General features: G+C 54.4%; 1 protein-coding gene across 4 annotated transcripts in view; it reads left to right on the top strand.

Annotated features, from left to right (window-relative positions):
• Positions 1-18,239, top strand: part of Stk10 (serine/threonine kinase 10) — a 105,130-nt gene that overhangs the window by 9,497 nt on the left and 77,394 nt on the right. For all 4 annotated transcript variants that reach the window (XM_046421340.2, XM_046421339.2, XM_046421342.2 and 1 more), the window contains exon 2: positions 10,634-10,798. In XM_046421340.2, coding sequence (XP_046277296.1) covers positions 10,634-10,798 — 165 coding nt within the window. The remainder of the gene's footprint in view (positions 1-10,633; positions 10,799-18,239) is intronic.

Genomic DNA, 18,239 nt, shown 5'->3' with positions numbered 1-18,239 from the left:
GGTGGGGAGAGGTTGGGGCACAAGGTGCCCTTGTGGAAGAGTAGCTTCCACTGGGCTTCAGCAGGATTGTCCTGGCATCCGTCCTGGGCGTCCTCCAGCTCCACTCATTTGCTGTGTGACCTTGGGCAAGTTAGTTCACTCCTCTGAGCCTCAGTATCTTGAGCTATAAAATGTAAATCAAAATAGTAGTTTGCACACTGAGACAGTGCTGTGTGGCCAGCCCTCGGGCCCTGCCTGGTGCCCAGGAAGAGGCCAGTGTGACTGTTGTCACTGCTGGTTCTGGTCAACTTTGGCTGGTCACTGGGCTTCAGAGGGGTGGACAGAGGTGAACTCCCCAAGGCCCCAGATACCCTTGGCCTGGATGGGTACAGGCCGGGGCTTCCTAGGGCTCCAGCTCGTCCTTACTGTCCCCTCTGGGTAAACAGATCTGATCCCCAGAGGGCAGGAAGGCCATCAGCCTCCCAGGGACAAGGCGGGGCCTCCACGGGGAGGTCAGGTGGCTGAGGGCACTCTGGCCCAGAGAGCACCCTGGAGGGAGACCAGGCTGTGCCTCTCCCCTGGTCCTTTCTGGAAAGCCAGCCGCCCCCCCCCCCCCCAGCAGCCCCTGATGTTAGCACAACCTCTGTCCCCAGGGAGGTGGCCTCCCACTGGGCCAGGGCTTTGTGTCTGTGGGCTCTTGTCCTGGGGTGGGGGGCAATGAGCTCTTTCTGCAGCCCCTTCCTAGAGGCCCTGAGGTGACGGGAGCCCCAGATCTGGGGCTGGTAAGCAGCGCTGGCCTCCGCCTGTCGGGTCCCTGCAGAACGTCCCTGTGGCCAGCACGAGTGGCTGCAGAAGCCCCCGCGCCTCCTGCAGGAGCCTCACCCCAGAGGCCCCTGACTTGGGCACTGTACCCACAGGTCCCAGCTGAGCCACTGGCCTCGGGCAAGGGCTGTTACCCCCTGAGCCTTGGTTTCCTTTTCTGCAAAGTGGGGATAATGGCCCCTGTCACCGTGGGCCCCGTAGTCTGGGGACGCACAGCCAGGGGACGGACGGACCCAGCTCCCCTTTAGGTGTGGACTGGACGTCGTGTTGGCCAGGACTCGGGGATGCAGGTCCACTCAAGCCTTTGGAGTGCTTTGGGCAGCACGTCAGTCACATCTTAGGATTCAGGTTCTGTGTGACCAGAGGAGAGTGGCCATCACAGGGTTGGCCGGGCGGGCCGTGGTCCTGACGTTTGGGTGGAGCAGTCTGCGGCTACTTGAGCTGATGTTGGCAACGGCGTTTGTGCTCCAGAGGACAGTTGGTGGCATACTGTGCACATGGCGGCTCGGAATGCTGGACTCAGAGTGGAGAGGTGGCCGGTGCTGACCAGGCGGGCAGCGTGGTGGACAGGTGGGGTGCAGTGGGCAGCAGCCCACTCCTGGTGTCCTGCAGGCTGGCTGCTGGACTGCAGGTGGTTGCGCATGTCCATGAGAAGGAAGAAATGATGATCGGCTGGGGGAGGGACGCCCTGGGCATCCCAATCTGACCAGGTCACTTCCTATACCTGCTTGAAGTCCCACACTGGACCCCATGGGTGCATCGGTGATGATGTGCCAATTAAAACATAAATCAGAAAGAGAAAGTGGCGATGGCCGACCGACGTCTGCAGCTTGACCCTGATTTTGTAAAGTGCAAGGGGCAGCCTATGGGGGGAGGGAGACAATGTGGGCTTGGGGTCCTGCCCTGGGCACCGCCTGTCCGTCACTCTCCCGGGTGGACTCCGGCCGGGCCCCCAGCAGCACGTTGACATCTTCCTCTGTAAGGTGGAAAGTGATGAAGAGGTCACCTGAGGCCCCCGCAGCCCCCAGCTGCGCAGCATAGGGCTGGCATGGCCAGACAGTCCCCGGTGTGTCCCTGTGGAAGGAGATGCGCCAGATGATGGGTAGCTTTGATTTTCTCCTGAACCGTCCTATTCTTTTTCACGGAGACTAGTTTTAGAGGAATATAAAGCTGCATGGAAAGTCATGTTGATCCAAAAGGACGGGCCCCCCTGGACCCTGGGGAGACCCGAGCCTGCCTGGGCAGCAGGTGGGCCAGAGGATGCCCTGCACAGAGCCCAGGACAAGCCAGCGGTGGTCAAGAGGTCCTGCCTGAGAAGCTGTCCTCCCTTGCCTGCTCTGGGCCCAGCACTCAGGAGGGCCCCCCTCTCCCAGGCGGCCTCGCTGGGAGCGGCCATCCCAGGCCCCGGAGGCAGGGACTCGGCCACCCTCTACCCCCTCCACCAGCGTATCTCGGGATTGGCCCCGTTGCCACCTCTGGAAACAGAGCTCAGCCGCTCCCACAGGCCTGGCCAAGCTGGACAGGTTGCCCGGCCTCGGCCAAGGCCCCCAGGCAGATCTGGGGCCCTCATGTGGGAGCTTTTCCTCTTTGCTGACCCAGAGGACTTTGAGGCCAAGTGTTGCCCACCCGTGCCAGGTTGGCCTGCCAGCCTTCTCCTCCCGGGGTATTGGATGCCAGTCTCTGGAAGTCCTGCCGCCCTCTGCCTTTGTGCCTCAGGATCTCACCATTCTTAAGTGTCCCTTGTTCTGAAACTTGGCCGTCTTGTTTGTCATCGGGCTGACACTTGGCAGTTACTGACTGGGAGGTGGTTTCTCTGCTGGGCAGACGGTTAACCGTGTGTGTCCTGGGGGGCCGAGGGGGCTGCAGCTCAGCCGAGTGCTGTCTAGAGACTCAGAAACCTAAGGTGACAACGTCCTGTTCCTGTCCTCTGTCATGTGGAGGACCGGATGTCCCTGGGTCTAAGGGAGGACACTGCTCATCCGCCCACCCGTCCATCCATGGTCCATCCTGATGTAAAATGCTCACTGAGTGCACGAGCGGCAGCCAGAGTGGTGGTAAATGTGTTAGGAAAGTAAAGGTGTTTCAGACTTTTGCATTTTTTTTTTTTAAAGAGAGAGAGAGAGAGAATTTTTTAATATTCATTTTTCAGTTTTCGGTGGACACAACATCTTTGTTTTATTTGTATGTGGTGCTGAGGATCGAACCCAGTGCCCCGTGCATGCCAGGCGAGCGCGCTACCGCTTGAGCCACATCCCCAGCCCAATTTCAGGCTTTTGAAAGCCAAAAATTCGCAATCCCAGAGAGGACCCCTGGTGGCTCACACACTTTCTCGTGTCCCTGGGTGGCCCCCAAGTCCATCAGGAGACCGAGCGCTCTCGGCTGTGGAGGACTGGCGCCGGGCCTCGGGCGGCTCCTGGCTCTCTCCACCCACTGACCTCTTTCTGGACGTGTGTCTGAGTCTGTCAGGCTGGCACTGGGCGGAGGGCAGAGGTGCCTGTGACAGTGACTTCCTCCGTGATGGTCGTGGAGCGGGAATGGCCTCTGTCCATGGCCCAAGACCCTGCCACTCCTATGCCCCGGGGGAAGGCAGACCTGGGAGCTCCTCCTCCTGACGTCCCCTGTGTCCCATCTACCCATCCACCCACCTTCTCACTTGCTCTGTCCATCCATCCATCCATCTGTCCACTTACCCTCCTGTTCTCCCCCATCATCCATCTGTGCACGCACCCACTCATGCACTTGCCCACCTGCCCTCCTGCCCACCTGCCATCCTGCCCTCTTGCCCTCCTGCCCTCCTGCCTACCTGCCCACCTGCCCTCCCGCCCCCCCACACCTTCCCCCTTCCCACCTGTCCCCCTGTTGTTCCATGCCAGGGTCCCTGAGATGCAGCCTAGATGGGGGCCAGGAGGAGCCTCCAGAGCTCACAGCCTGGTGGGAGGTGGCTGACCGCGGCGTGGCCCAGGCAGCCCGTGCTGATGTCAAGGGCCGGGGTCCGGCATCGCTCAGCCACGGGCTGGGGCCCCGCTGGATTCTGTGGGCAGGTCCAGTGTGCTGACGGGGGGCGCTGTGAGGGGGACGGAGCAAGAGGCCCCCGTGAGGCCTGGCGGAATTCGAGGCCGTGTGGTGCCCGTACAGTGGGCAGGGTGGATCTCGGGCCATGTATGCTGCCCGGGTGCTCCGTCTTGCCAGCCGCAGGGAGCCATCGAGCAGTGAGGAAAAGGTCACGGAGTCTGCACCAGAGCAGGCGGGCAGCACCCCTGGCATGGTGGGCTGAGAAGCCCAGGTCCCTGCTTGAATTCATGTCACCCTTCCCTGGCACACAGCCAGCAGTGTCCCCTCCCTCCTTCGCAGGGAGATTGGCAGTGGCCCTCACCGTGGAGACGCCATGTGCCCTGGCTGTGACACCACAGCTGCACACCATGTGTTGCACCCCAAGCCCCATGGGTTCCCAGCACAGCCGTCTAGTCAAGCTGCCAGGAATGGAGACCTTTAGCCCTGACTGCCCCGTCCTTGGCACTGACCCACCGCCTGGACTTTTCCTTTGGCAGGTCAGCCGGGAGCCTTCTCTCGCACCCCAGGTTGCTAGGAGACCTCGTGGCCCAGTCCCTTGCTCCCTTTTCTCTTTCTAGAAAAAGAAGCACGCACTTCTTTCTTCCTCCCCCCACCCCCAACGGGTTCGAACCCAGAGGCGCTTGACCACACAGCCACATCCCCAGTTTTTAACAAGATAGGGTCTTGCTAAGTTGCTCAGGACCTCCCTCACTAGCTGAGGCTGGCCTCAAACTTGTGATCCTCCTACCTCAGCCTCCAGAGTCACTGGGATTACAGGCATGCGCCATCGCACCCGGCCAGCGGTTAGCTTTCAAAGACTGGAGTGGTTCGTGGCATTGCCAGTGACTCATCTCCACGCCAGCCCTGAGGTTGTCACTGCTGCCTGCTTTTGCTGATTTCCTAGTTCCCCAGGCCCTGGATTCTCAGCCGACTCTCCTGTGAGGTCTCAGTAGATGTGGCTTTGTTGGTCAGGTGGGTTTGTGAGGGGAGGTGACGTGTTTAATGTATATTTCATGGTGAAACTCTTCCACAAACTCTTCTAGATGGGTGGCAAGTGACAGAAGTCCCAAAGGGAGTTTATTGGTTTTTCACATATCTGAGAAGTCTAAGGGTAGTCTGCCTTCAGGAACAGCTAGCTCCAGGCGCTCCACAGAATCATCAACCCTCTGCCTACCTCCCTACATGGACCTTGCTTCTCTGTATTGGCCTCCCCCTTAGGCTGGCCGTCTAAAGGAGTCACAAGATGAGTTGCTGGACTCTCCAGCCTTCCACTCCATCGGTTAAGCAACCCCATAGAAAGAAAAAGCCACTTTCCTGATAACTCTAACAAACATACAAAAGTAAAAAACAAACAAAAACACCACCCAGGTCCGACACTGTCGGCCTGCCTTGGGCCACATGTCCACCCTGAACTAGTGGTTGTGAGAAGGGTCAGCTTGCTGGTGGCTAGAGTGTGCATGGGAAGCAGAGTGGGGTCTGTCCCTCATGAGTGAGTCCCTTGGACTGGGAGCCAGAGAGGCAGTCCCCAAAGAAGACTGGACTTTTGAGCCCACAGGGGAATGGAGGCTGGCCAGGTCCCTTTCTGTCCCCTGACCCCTGGACTCATTTGCAGGCGGTTGTGGAGACTCGCGGGCCTGGAGTTGGGGTGCCTGCGGGAACAGGCCCCTGCAGGCCTCCCCTGGAGGCCCACGTGTGCCTGGTGGTCTTGCCTTCTCCTTGCAGAATGGGCGTGGGAGTTAGGAATGGTGGCTGTGTTCTCTCCGGATCCCAAGTTCCACGATATCAGTTATTTCCTGGGAGGAGGCAGGGGAACATCGTGATCAGTGGCAGCTGGGAGGGAAAGGGAGGTTCCGGGGCTGTCCCCTGCTGGCCACTGTGTGACTGGCTCTCAGGAATCCCCAGCCCCTGAATGGGCTGCCCGGGCCCCTTGGGTGGGACAGGGCTCCCGGCTGGGCAGCTGCCCCACCCCCCTCTAGGCTGGGCTGCGGCGGCACAAGGGGAAGGATTGTTCCCACCGAGGTGTCTGGGCCAGGAGACACAGTGCCACTGTGTGTCTGCTCCCAAGGGTGTGGGCCGAGGGTTAGTCACTGCTGGCTGGCGGTGGAGGCCAGCGGGGGACCCCTTGCCCTCTTCTGGACCCCGGCTGGTGGAAGAGATGGACGTCAGAGGCCACAGACAGCCACTTGTTCCTTGTGCCATCCAGCCTGTGAAGGCCACCGTGCACCCCCTCTCCATTGACCACCCTGAGCTCCCAGGACCGCCCACCCCCCAAATCATCCCAGAGCACGGAGGGAGCTCGCGCCTCAGTTCCCACCCCCTGACTGGACAGGGGGAAACCGAGGCCCAGGCCCGACTGCTGCGGAATTCATAGACAGACACCTCCCGCAGAGCAGTCAGGCACGAGGACTTTGAAACCACAGGGCCAAAATTTAATTCCTACCCTGTTATTTACCAGCTGCGTGACCTTGCGCAAATGGCTTCACCTCCCTGAGCATCTGTCTTCTATTTTGGGGGGTGGGTGAGTACGAGATTGAACTCGGGGGCACTCGACCACTGAGCCCTATCCCCAGCCCTAGTTTGTGTTTTATTTAGAGACAGGGTCTCGCTGAGCTGCTTAGCGCCTCGCTGTTGCTGAGGCTGCTTTGAACTCATGATCCTCCTGCCTCAGCCTCCAGAGCCACTGGGAGAACCGAGGTGCCTCTCTGTGCCCAGTCTGTTTTCTTTGTGTTCTTCCTTTGTTTCCTGAGAGACAGGACCTCACTTTGCTGCCCTGGCTGGCTCCCAGTTCCTGGGCTCAAGCCGTCCTCCTGCCTCAGCCTCCTGAGCAGCTGGGAGCACAGGCGCTCAGCACTGCACCAGCCAGCAATGGCCTTGTGGGTGAAGTGGTGCTGATGACAGAGCCGGAGAGCTGCCGTGGGAGGCCAGTGCTGAAGCTCCCACTCCCGGTGGGTCTGGGGCCTCTCCAAGCCTCAGTCTGCCGGTCTGGGAAGTGGACGTGCCAGCTCATGCCGGCCTTAGTGGCTCAGGGGCAGGTGGCATTCTGGCAGCGTGAGCTTTGCGGCTGGCTAGAGCTCCCTCTGCAGGAGGGGGCCAATTGGCAGTGGCTGCCATTCGTCCCTAGTGACTGGAGCTGGAGTGGGGAACTGTGGACACTGGCCAAGCAGGGCCTTCCGGGAGGTGGTTGGAGCCGGGCAGGCTTGGTTAGGACCCACCCTCTCTGCTGTGCGACCTGAGAAGGACCACGGGGCTCTCGGGGTCTCAGCCGTCACCTGTTAACCCAGAATAAGTGGTGTCTGTCTTCCAGGGTGGGTGGCACCCAGAGTGCTCTGGGGTGTCGCTGCTTTATCTTCTGCCGTTAGGGCCTCCTCTGTGGCCTTGCGATGGGCTATGACTTCAACCAGGCTTGTAAAATTTTGTCCAAGTCACTTTCTGGCCCTGGTTTCTCCCGACCCCTCCCTGGCAGGCTCTGGCCTGGTGAAACCTGAGCACGGTGCTGGTGGCCTCCATTCCTTGTGTTGACACTGGCACCCCACGGGAGGCCCAGCCCTGTGGTCAACGCTGCCTTTCAGGACAGTGGGCAAAGTAGGTTTTGTGCACTCCTGGAAACCAGCCCTCACCTCCTCCACCCTAGAGGAAAACACCCCTTTCCAGGAAACCCAGGGGAAAGTGGCGCAGCCTTCCCGCCAGCGCCAGAGTGAAGGTGGGTGATGGAGGGGCCTTTTCCGCTCAGCGTGGCGGGCTTGCCCGGGCTCCTGGCCCTCGCCTGGCCTTGCTAGGCCCTCAGACCTTGCCTCCTCTCTGTAAAGGAGCAGAGATGTCGAGCTCCTCCTGGGAGTTTGTGGAGGAGGAGAGGGAGGAGGAGGAGAGAGAGGAGGAGGAGGAGGGAGGAGGAGGAGATGGAGGAGGAGGAGGAGGGGGAGGAGGAGGAGAGGGAGGAGGAGGAGATGGAGGAGGAGAGGGAGGAGGAAGAGATGGAGGAGGAGAGGGAGGAGGAGGAGATGGAGGAGGAGGAGGAGAGGGAGGAGGAGGAGATGGAGGAGGAGGAGGAGAGGGAGGAGGAGATGGAGGAAGAGGAGGAGGAGAGGGAGGAGGAGATGGAGGAGGAGGAGATGAAGGAGAGGGAGGAAGAGATGGAGGAGGAGGAGATGGAAGAGAGGGAGGAGGAGTTGGAGGAGGTGGAGGAGGAGAAGGAGAGGGAGGAGGAGAAGGAGGAGGAGAGGGAGGAAGAGATGGAGGAGGAGGAGAGGGAGGAGGGGATGGAGCAGAGATGCTCTACAGAAGTGAAAGGAGTCTTTTCAGTCCTCTGGTGGGAATAAAATGAAACATGAAGAAATCTAAAGTTGGGCACATGGTGTGTGTGTGTGTGTGTGTGTGTGTGTGTGTGAGAGAGAGAGAGAGAGAGAGAGGAGGAGGGAGGAGGAGGGAGAGAGATTGGGGGAAGGACCCCACACAGGCAGGCCCCGTGGGCAGGTCGTCCCAGGACAAGGTCTGGCCCTGTGAATCCCCTCCCTTGAACTGGGCTGGAGGCCCGAGGCTGGAGGCTGCGGAGGCTTTGGCCTCAGGGACTCGGATGGAGCTCTCTGGGGTATGTGCCTGAGGTGAGATGAGGCCCTGGCCTTGGCTGAGTGCGAATGGATTGACGCGTGTGCACGTCTATCCCAGGGCCCCAGCAGGGCCGCCTGCAGAAATGTGAAGTCTTGTCACCACTGCGTGGGACCCCAGGACTTGGCAGCTCAGTCAGCAAAAGGTGCTCCTCACTGAGAAAAAAACAGATGAAAAGCAAAGCAACGGAGCCGTGAGGGGGTTGCCCTTGTGGGCGCCGGCTCTAACTCCACCGTGCAGGGCCACCTGTCTCCCCGCTGGACCTCGGGCTCTGGGCAGCCCTGGAGAGGGTGGCAGTGCTGTGCCCGGAGCCTCACCTGTCCCTGCTCCGAGGAGCACAGGGAGCATTGCAGGGGTGGCTGTCTTTGGAGGTAGATACCCAAATCCCGGTGCGTTCCCACTGTTCCCGTTGTGTCCCCGTCTAACCCTGGACTTGCTTGTCCTTCTCGGCTGGGAGGGGCAGAGCTGCTGGCCCCTGGTCCTGCCCACAGGATGAGCGCACTGCTGCCCACAGCGCCAGGCTCCGGGACTGACGGTGGGACGGTCATGGGGACCCTGAAGCCCGTCCCCATGCTTTGCTTGGTCTCCAGAGGAGCAGCTCACTCAGGGGCCATGCTGCTCACATGTCCCTTGGTGACACTGGACTCACGGTCGCACAGTGGGGCAGATGCTCCCAGCAGCATCCTGTGTGGCTGGTGGGACCCTGGCCGAGAGGCCGTCTTGCCCCACGGCTCCAGGACACCTGCTCTTGCCAAGGAGGGGGAGGCTGCTCCTGGCCCTTGCAGGGCTATTTCTGTCCCACTCTCTGAGTTTTGGTAAGATTTATCCAACACCATATTTGTCATTGTGACCTTTCATAAGCAATGACTCCATGCTGTTCACTAAGTCCACAGTACCACTGTGTAGCCAGCACCTCTCTCTCTCTTGCAAATCCTTAGCCCCCCAAACAGAACTCTGCACCCACTAAACAATAACTCCCCACGCCCCCTCTCCCACTCCTGGAGACCTCTGCTGTAGCTCCTGTCTGTGATTCCTCCGGCTCTGAGAGTAGGTGGAGTCAGGCAGCATTGGGGCATTTGTGTCTGGCTTGCTTTGCTGGCGTCATGTTGTTAAGGCTCATCCATGTCGTAGCCAAGGTCAGACTTCACTCCTTTTTAAGGGCTGAATACTATGCCATGGTACTAAGCATCGTGTCCTGTTTCTCCATCTCCTTGATTACCCTTCGCTTGCTCACACCTCTGGCTCCGGTGAAGAAGGACACATCTGCTGGAGTCCCTGCTTCTGTCTCTTTCGGGTCCCTGCCTGCTGTTGGAGTGCTGGTCTGCGGTGACCCTGTGGGGAAGCTGCCACGCCCTTTTCCTTGGTGGCAATGGTTCTGATTTCTCCCAAGTCCTCACTGACACTGGAACTTTCCTTTGGGAAAAGTAGCCATCCAGGTGGGAAAATCAGTGCTCTTTCTCATCAGATGAGAACTGAGGCTTTGGCCAGGTGACATGTCTCAGAAGTGATTCTGCTGTAACTGGAGGGCCCGCCCTTAAACCCCTGTGTGTTCTGCTGGCTTCATGGTTTGGTTCTGGTTTTGCGGGACAGGGGGTGGCCCCAGGACCTTGCAGAGCTGGGCGGGTGCTGTCCCGCAGAGCTGCACCCCCGCCTTACATTCTACTCGTACAACATATGTGAAATGGTGCAAATGGAAATCTAAGGGTATGGAGAGAGGGGAGTGCCTCACGAGTCCTCTTCTCTTAGTGCCCCCACCAGCCTGCCGCAGGGCAGTGACTTTCCAGAACTTCCCGCCCTTCCCAACCACCCCAGCATGTATGAAAGCTAGTGTGCTACCGGTTGTACACACAGTATCACTTTGGTTGTTGGGGGGCAGATCTTCCCACTGAGCAGATGCCCTTCTTGGGCCTGGGGGTTGGTAGCACTGTCCCCTCCTTGTGTTACCCCCGAGGAGGGGGTGTCTGCTGTTATCATTATTCAACCCCGAGCCCTGTCCCTGTGCTGACATGGCGCGCAGCGCTGGCCACGGTCCAGAGCAGTGTGTGTCCTGGTGCAGCTCCTGGTCCCCTCTGCACATCCGGCCTCTGTTTTCACACTCTGCGGGGCCCTCTGGGCTGCCTTCCAGGGTCAGTTTCCTGCCCAGCACGCCTGGCTGACCTTCTGCGTCTCCGCTTTGCAGGCCAAGAATAAGGAGACAGGCGCCCTGGCCGCGGCCAAGGTCATCGAGACCAAGAGCGAGGAGGAGCTGGAGGACTACATCGTGGAGATCGAGATCCTGGCCACCTGCGACCACCCCTACATCGTGAAGCTCCTGGGTGCCTACTACTACGACACGAAGCTGTGGGTAGGTGCCCGGCCCCTGCGGCCCGCACGGCCTGGATCCCGGGATGCTGCTACACGCCAGTTGACCCGAGATACATGCGTAGCCCGTCGCGGCCTCGGTTTCTCCATCTGCACAGTGCGGGTGGCACGGCGAGATGAGCATCTCAGGGGCCTGGAATCTGGGGGGCTTGTGAGACCTGAGAGGTGCTCTCATGTTTCAGGTCTAGAGTGCATCAGGCTTGGGGTTTGGGGATGAGGATGCTCAGATGATGAAGTCTGCAAATATTCCCAAATCTGAAGCACTTCTGCTTCCCTCCGGTAAGGGTTCCCAACTGATGGTGCCTGGCTCGCGGAGCGGTTCATCCTGGGTAGGTCTGGGGGTGCCTGGCATGTGGGACCGCCCTGGCGGTTTTATTATTCACGGCATAAGGCTCCTTTTCTACCGCGGCTGCAGCTCCACAGCTCTAAACGAGGGGCCCTGCAGCCCCTCTTCCCGTTCCCTGCAGCACCGCATCCTGTGTCCTGCGCGGTGCAGGGGCGGCTTTGAGCTGTCTTGTGAACTCAGCGTCACCCACAGCTTCTGCAGTGGAATCCTGGAGCAGCCCTGGTGGTCAGGGCACAGATCTCCCCACAGAAGCTGTCCTGATGCCAGTGCCCCTCAGTTTACAAAGCCCAAACTTCCCAGGATGTGAACCTCTCCAAAATGTTTAGCCAAGGTGTACATGGAAAATGTCATGTCTGTGACATTTCAGAACCACATCGAAATTCAGAACCATGTGCAGGAAAGGTCTCAGGTGAAAATTCCAGATGTAATTGTGAGACCCTGGGGTTGCTGTGTAGACGTGTTGAGAAGGGAGCCGAGGGGCTACACTTGCTGAGGGGTAAAGAGCTGATTGTCCATCAGGAAGGAATGTTCTAGCACGGTGCAGATGATCATGATGGTGTTTTAGTTGTGTTTTCAGAAACTGATGGAGAACTTGGAACTGATGAGTAATGCTTTATAATCTTTCCCACTGAGTGGGGCATTGAATACTGGCTTCTTTTTACACAAAATGCCTGGATTTTAGGAACAGAACCTGTTGCTAAGTGGAGGAATCTGTTTCACTTGAGGAAAAGGCTTTTGAGTAGGTTTTTGAGTTGTCACGCAGTCTTGCGGTTGAAGTTGACTGTCAGGGGCAGAGTGAGCGTGAGAGAGATCTTCGGCAGCTCTGTCTGTTTTAAAGGCTCCCGTCCGCCCCTGGGGCTTTGGTGAGCCTCTCTTGTCTGGATCTGTGGTTTGTTTCTGGGTCTGTTTGGCCCTTTGAGCCACGGGCCAGCTACGTGGATCTTCCCTGTGGCCCCTTGGGAGGAAGGACCTTGGCTGCATGGGCCACCTGTAGGTCTAAGCCACAGAGAAAGATGGTGCTGAAACAGGGTCTGGCTTTTGAGGGGTTTTCTGGATTATTATGCAATCTGGCCACTGAAGTTGGTCTGTCAGGGGTAACGTGCGGAAGGGGGTCCATCTGTGTAGGCATTATGCGGTTTCATGATAAAGGATCTGAACCGGCAGGAACTAAGTTCAGGTTGCCAAAAGCCCTGCCTCCGGTGTGCAAGGAGAGCAGGACACCAGAAGAGGGGGTTCGAGAAGATTTAAATCCTTTCAGCCTGGCACTGGGAGTCCCAGCCCTGATCCTCAGCCTGGCCCCAGGCAGCTGCCGGTCATGGCACCGTGGTCAAGGACACCAGCCCTGAGTGGAGGAAATCCCAGGAAAGCTGCCCGGCTGTAGTGAAATGGCCAAAGAGAACCTGCTTCTCCCTGCCTTCCAGCCCCTTCTGCCCCTGGGGGGTGAAGGCCACTGGCCACAAAGGAGGTGGCAGTAGGTTCCTGCACTGTCAGATTATGACCTGGGACAGGAAGAGTCTCCACTTCTAAGATCCCACAAGACACCCTGTTGGGCCAGGGGCTGTCCATCACTGGGGCAAAGCAAGTCTTGCTGTAACAACTGGGGAGACTGGCAGGGTAAACAACTGCACCCAGAAAAGGAAAACCCCAGAAACGTAGGCCCACCTGTGTTCTGTAGGCAGCCTCTGCAAGGGATCTTCAAGGAGCCTAAAGAAGGGGACAGAAAGGGCCTCCTCCACCAAACACCAGCACGCCTAGTGCGAGAAAAAGGCCCTAAGGGAGTCTCTGGGTACCATTGTGGGGAATGTCGATGGCATTATGATAATGATAATGGTGACAACAGGTCAGGCTCGGAAATATCCTGGGCTCCAACCCCTTGAATGCAGCCTGGGAGAAAAAAGACTAAAGTCCAGTTTGTGCACATGCTGGGTGTCTACCCCTCTGCTGGATGGAACTTGTTGTGTAAATTAAATGCACAGGTAATATTCATAAGGACTGTTTCAGAATATGAGTTTAAGAAAGGGTCTGAAGCTGGAAAAAAGAGATAAGAAAGTTACGGGTATGAAAATGTATTTTATTATGGAAAATTAGAAGGTAATGTTTCTGGATGAGGATTTATTTTGTATGGTAAAGTCCAAGGTGAAAGAGGGCAAAACTAAAGGTATAGACAAGGTGCGAATGTCTAAGTAAGTTGCAGAAGGTCTGTGAAGGTACGTCTCAAAAAGTGTGTGTGGGATTAAATTGGCTATAATTAGCATAGTCAGTCAAAGTTTTTCAAATTTTAATGTGCTGATATAAAGCAAAGTGTGAAACATTGATCTGCTCTTATCTATCCAGATGATTTTCTTTTATCTGTTAGGTCTTATTACTTAGGAAACTAAGTCTTCTTAAAGGGATTAGGGTTCATACCTATCTTAAAGTCTTTTAAATGATTACTTCATAACTGGTTAAATAAACAACCCTTGTTTTAGGTTATAACAAAATATAGTTGACACTCTAAATATATGTGATTGGATATATTTACACATCTGAGAACTATATCTGTCTGAGCCTTGGCTAAGTGTTATGTAAAAGCTTATAAAATGAAAATTTATCTAGGTTTACTGGCAAGGTAACCAGTAATTGTTCCCTCTTATACACTGTTCTGACATAGAAGGGCCACACAGTCATTTGAAGACCTGTCTTATAGCTGTTTGCTTTGACTGAGTCTATTTCTGATCATGAACACTGTTTCCTAAGTATGAGATTTGTTTATCCTTTGATTTTTGCTAGTACTGCCAACACAGGCAGACCTGTGATTATTGTAGCTATGTATACTATGGATTCTAAATTTTATTTTGAAAGCTAAACAGTTAGATGTAAAGTTTAGGAGAGCATTTAGCCAAATTGGTATTCTTTAAGCTAAAGTTGTCTGCAACAATAGTCTCCTTCAGATTTATACAGAAATAACGAATTTGGTTGGTATTTATTTATGACATTTGATATTTTATGACTGGATAAAGGTTACATGTTGTAAATAAGTTACATATAAAATTTTGCATTACTCTTTACACTGGGATGGAAATTTAAATGGATTTTTGGAAGGTAATCCAAAAATACATTTAAATTTCTGATCTGTTTAAAGGTGACATTGTAAAACATAGAAGCACTTTGCCACTTTTTCCACGAAAAAAGTTAAAAACTCTTTTAGCCTTTGTTTGATTCAAGTTTCAGATATAATATTGTGTTGTGTTATTTGTCAAGAGCCCTCCTTACCTGAGAGAAGGCTCTGCCTCCCACCTCACTCCATGTTAGAATGCCTCTATAATAGGCTAGACTTTAGCTCATTTAAAGTTGGGTTCAAAAAATGGATTTTTGTTGTAAAGATTACTGTGATGTCAAAATAAACAGGGAATATAATATACATAAGTAAAAGTTTAAGATTATAAAAATCACTTTTCTTGGTTCATAGCTATTATACAAGCTGAATATGTTTTTGCCCTCTTAGTTTCATTCTGTATTTTCCTTGTAAATTTTATAACTCTTGCCTGTTAGTGTTTTCCAAAGGTACTGCTTCTAAAAGTTAATTTGAGATAATAAGCCATCACCTACAGGGCAGACAGGATATAAGGCTGGCTTACAGCCCTATACCAACCTTTAAATGAAAGGGATAACTGTAAAATTACAGACATGGAGGTTAAAACACATTTCTCCCACTTCAAGACTAGTGAAACTTGCTTGCTGGATGTTTAAAACCAAAAACTTGGAGATCAAAATCAAGGAAGTATAAGGGCCAAGGAAAGAGCACCTAAAATTCTGGTCCTTGCCCTCAAAGGTCAGCCAGGACCAGAGAATGATGAGACCCCTCTCTGGACCCTGCAACTCTGGTGAGTCACCTGATCTGCTGATCAGGTAGATTGAGAGGACCCTAGAGAACAGGAAGCCAACCAGTGCACATTCTGCAAAGAGGAGGGTCATTGGAGACAGAAATGTCCCTGATGCTTCCAAAAGAAGCCACATGTAGTCAGGCAGACCTGACCCATCCTGGCAGGTGGCATTACTGGTAAAGGAAAGTTAAAGGAGCCAGGAGGCTTCGTACATGTCCCCAAGAGTGATCTCTGAGGAATCTCAGCTGACTCTTAAGAATTGATAGGAACAAGGTCAGTTTTAACCAACTTAGTCTTAAACACCTGGCTGGCAGGAGAGTACAGCCAAGGCACAGTCCTACAGGGACATTTAAAAGGAAAGATAATGGTTCTGTAAAATGTAACTTAAGATGTATATTTGTGTTGGCCCTACCAAAAGTGATTAACTCTGCAGGCCATAAAGGAAGAGTTCTTGTATGGGAGTGTCTAATAATAATGATTGAAAGGGACTCTAGAGTCACAAGTTTGTCCTGAGTTAATTTGAGCCTGATCTCATAGACCTACAAATTTTCCCTAATCTCCTACATTGACAAATCTGTTTTTCATTGATATGATTATGAGTTAGTGTCTTCATGGTTTTCAGAGACTGGCTGAAATACTAATTGCTTTTGTGCTAATTGTTTACAAAAAGCAATGCTTTGCTGTCTTGTTTATTGTTGACTTAGCATGAACCCTGCCCTGTGTATAGCTGTCCAGTCACCTGCCATCTGCCACTGTGGACCTCTGGACTGCTCTGATGCTGAATGCCCTTCACTGTCCATGACCCACCTGATAAAGAACAAGGATTTGGGTTACTCCCCCTGCCCCTTTCAGCAAGAAGCAGCTTGGAGATGTGGTTGCCCATTTTTCCATAGAAATGGGATGTAGGAATTGACAATGGGGAATTGTAACAGTGGAGAATTATAACAGTATCCACATTAAGCTTTGAATATAGCCCTTGCTGTTTGGCCACCACAACTAATTTTTAAAATGGACACATTTCTTTCTCTTCCTCTCTTCCTGCTCCTCCCTAATCTCTCCCTCTTTCTAATCTCAGGGAAACAAGATTACCTTTCTTCCCATCCCAGGCAGAGTTTTCTGTCCTTGAGCACAACCCACCACAGGAACAAAGGAATCCAGACTTTGGGGATGGCACCAGAGGATCTCAGAAATGACCGTCTCCCACAGTAACAAGTGAATGGCAACTCTGACAGAGAACAGTGGAACGTAGCCTTTGAATCACCTCTTTAAATTCCCCCAACCTCCCTTGATGGGCAGAATCACAGCCCCTGGGACAGGAGTCCCCTTTGCTAGCAAAGCTATAAAACTTCTTTTTCCTCTTTCTCAAAACCATGTCCTCATTATTGGATTGGCACTGAAGACAAGGACCGAGCTCTCAGTAACAATTTTAGTTTGTATTAATCTGTTGTTTATTACTATAATGAAACGCCCAAAGCGGGGAACTTTATAAAGAAAAGACATTTATTTGATTCAGAGTTCTGGAGGTTCAAGATCATGGTGTCAGCACTGGCTCTATTCTGGTGAGGACATCATGAAAGATGACATCATGGTGGGATATGTGTCAGAAGGAGAGGTCATGGTGCAAGACAGGAAGCCAGAGAGAGATTGGGGCCCCAGGAGAGCTGTGTTAGCCCCTTGGGAGCGGTACCCCCAGGGGCCCAATGACCTCCCATCAGTCCTCACCTCTAAAGGTTCCACCTCCTCTTGACATCACTCTTCCGGGCCATACCTCCATCAAATGAACCCCTGGGGGACACCTCAAACCATAGCATAGCCTCCCCAGCTGTCTGCTGATACTAGCTGCCCAGGATAAGACACCTCTCCTGTGCCTCTGAGCATCTTCTCGGGGGGGCTGCTTGGGCAGCAGAGAGGGACCCCCCCCCCCATCAGCTTCAGATTTCAGAGCCTGCTCTGCTCACTGTCTCCAGAGACCCTGGGGTAGAGCAAGTAGGGAGAGCCACCAGGTAGCTTTTGCAGAGGAAGGAACAGAGAGGGCAGGCCCCTTGATCAGAGTCACTCAGCAGAGGCCGATGTCACTGTGATTTCTCTGTCCTAATTCAAGGTGTTGCTTTTTTTAAAGTTTTTTTTTCTTTTAAGAAATTATGCAAATATCATATAGGTAGGCATCAGAGGAAAGTGAGAAAAGCAAAAGAGAAAAAGATTAAAGCCATTCAAATTTTTATACCGGAGAGAACCACTAATAACCCTGGGGATGTATTTTTTTAGAATTTTTCATGCAATTTTTTAAAAAGTAAGAGCATGCCCACCAGCCTGCCCGCCCGCCTGCCTTCCGCTGTCCACGGTGCTCCCGGGCCTCTCCCAGGCAGCAGGGGCACGCTCCCCGCTCCCCTCTGTTCTCCCCAGGAAGCCGCCTTCCCAGCTGCCCCGTGGGTGGTCATTTGGCCACTTCTGCTTTTGTTTTTGTTTTGTGAACAACTCTGTGCAGGGCACCTGTGAGTTTCTGTCCAAAAACCTCTTTATGAGAAATTTCCAGGTTGTTAAGTGTCTAACTCCAAACTGGCCTCCCAGAGCCGCCTTTGATGTGAATCAAAGGCGTCCCCATGGACCCAGCCTCCGGTTTGTCCATCCATCCTCCTGCCCCTTCAGGTATTTTTTAGACTGACAACTGTGTACGCAGTCAGAAAAATACCTATGGCGTGTCTGCCTCCCCCCTCCTCCTCCTCCTCCTCCTCCTCCTCCTCCTCCTTATTATTAAGATTTGGACTGGGGATTGAACCCACAGGTGCTTCACCACTGACTACACCCCCAGCCCCCCTTTTTATTTTTTATTTTAGGACAGGGTCCAGCTGAGGGCCTCGATGATTTGCTGAGGCTGGCTTTGAACTCACGGTCCTTCTGCCTCAGCCTCCCAAGTGGCTGCCCGGCCGTTCCCATGATGGGTTGTGGCTGGGCAGCAAGTACGTGGCAGTCCCGGGTCCACAGATAACACCAATCATAGCCAGCACTCCGAGGGCTCCCGTGTGACGTGTGACGGTTGAGCCCCCTGTCTCACTTCCTCCACTTCCCAAGGTGGCCGCTCCTCTCCTCTCTGATGAAGAAAGTGAGAGACCAGGGCTGGGCGGTTGCCTCCAGTGCAGAGCTGGCAGGGCTGAGCTGCAGCAGCAGAGCGGCTCTCGGCTGGACGGTGGCTGCCTCGTAGCTGTGCAGAGTAGCCA

The sequence above is a fragment of the Marmota monax genome, unplaced genomic scaffold (genome assembly GCF_021218885.2).
Source record: "Marmota monax isolate L192 unplaced genomic scaffold, Marmota_monax_Labrador192_F-V1.1 WCK01_AAM20220418_F8-fsc00084, whole genome shotgun sequence".
In the NCBI taxonomy this organism is placed as follows: Eukaryota; Metazoa; Chordata; class Mammalia; order Rodentia; family Sciuridae; genus Marmota; species Marmota monax.
The sequence above is the reverse complement of the archived record's forward strand: the minus strand, read 5'-3'. Positions and strand labels throughout refer to the sequence as shown.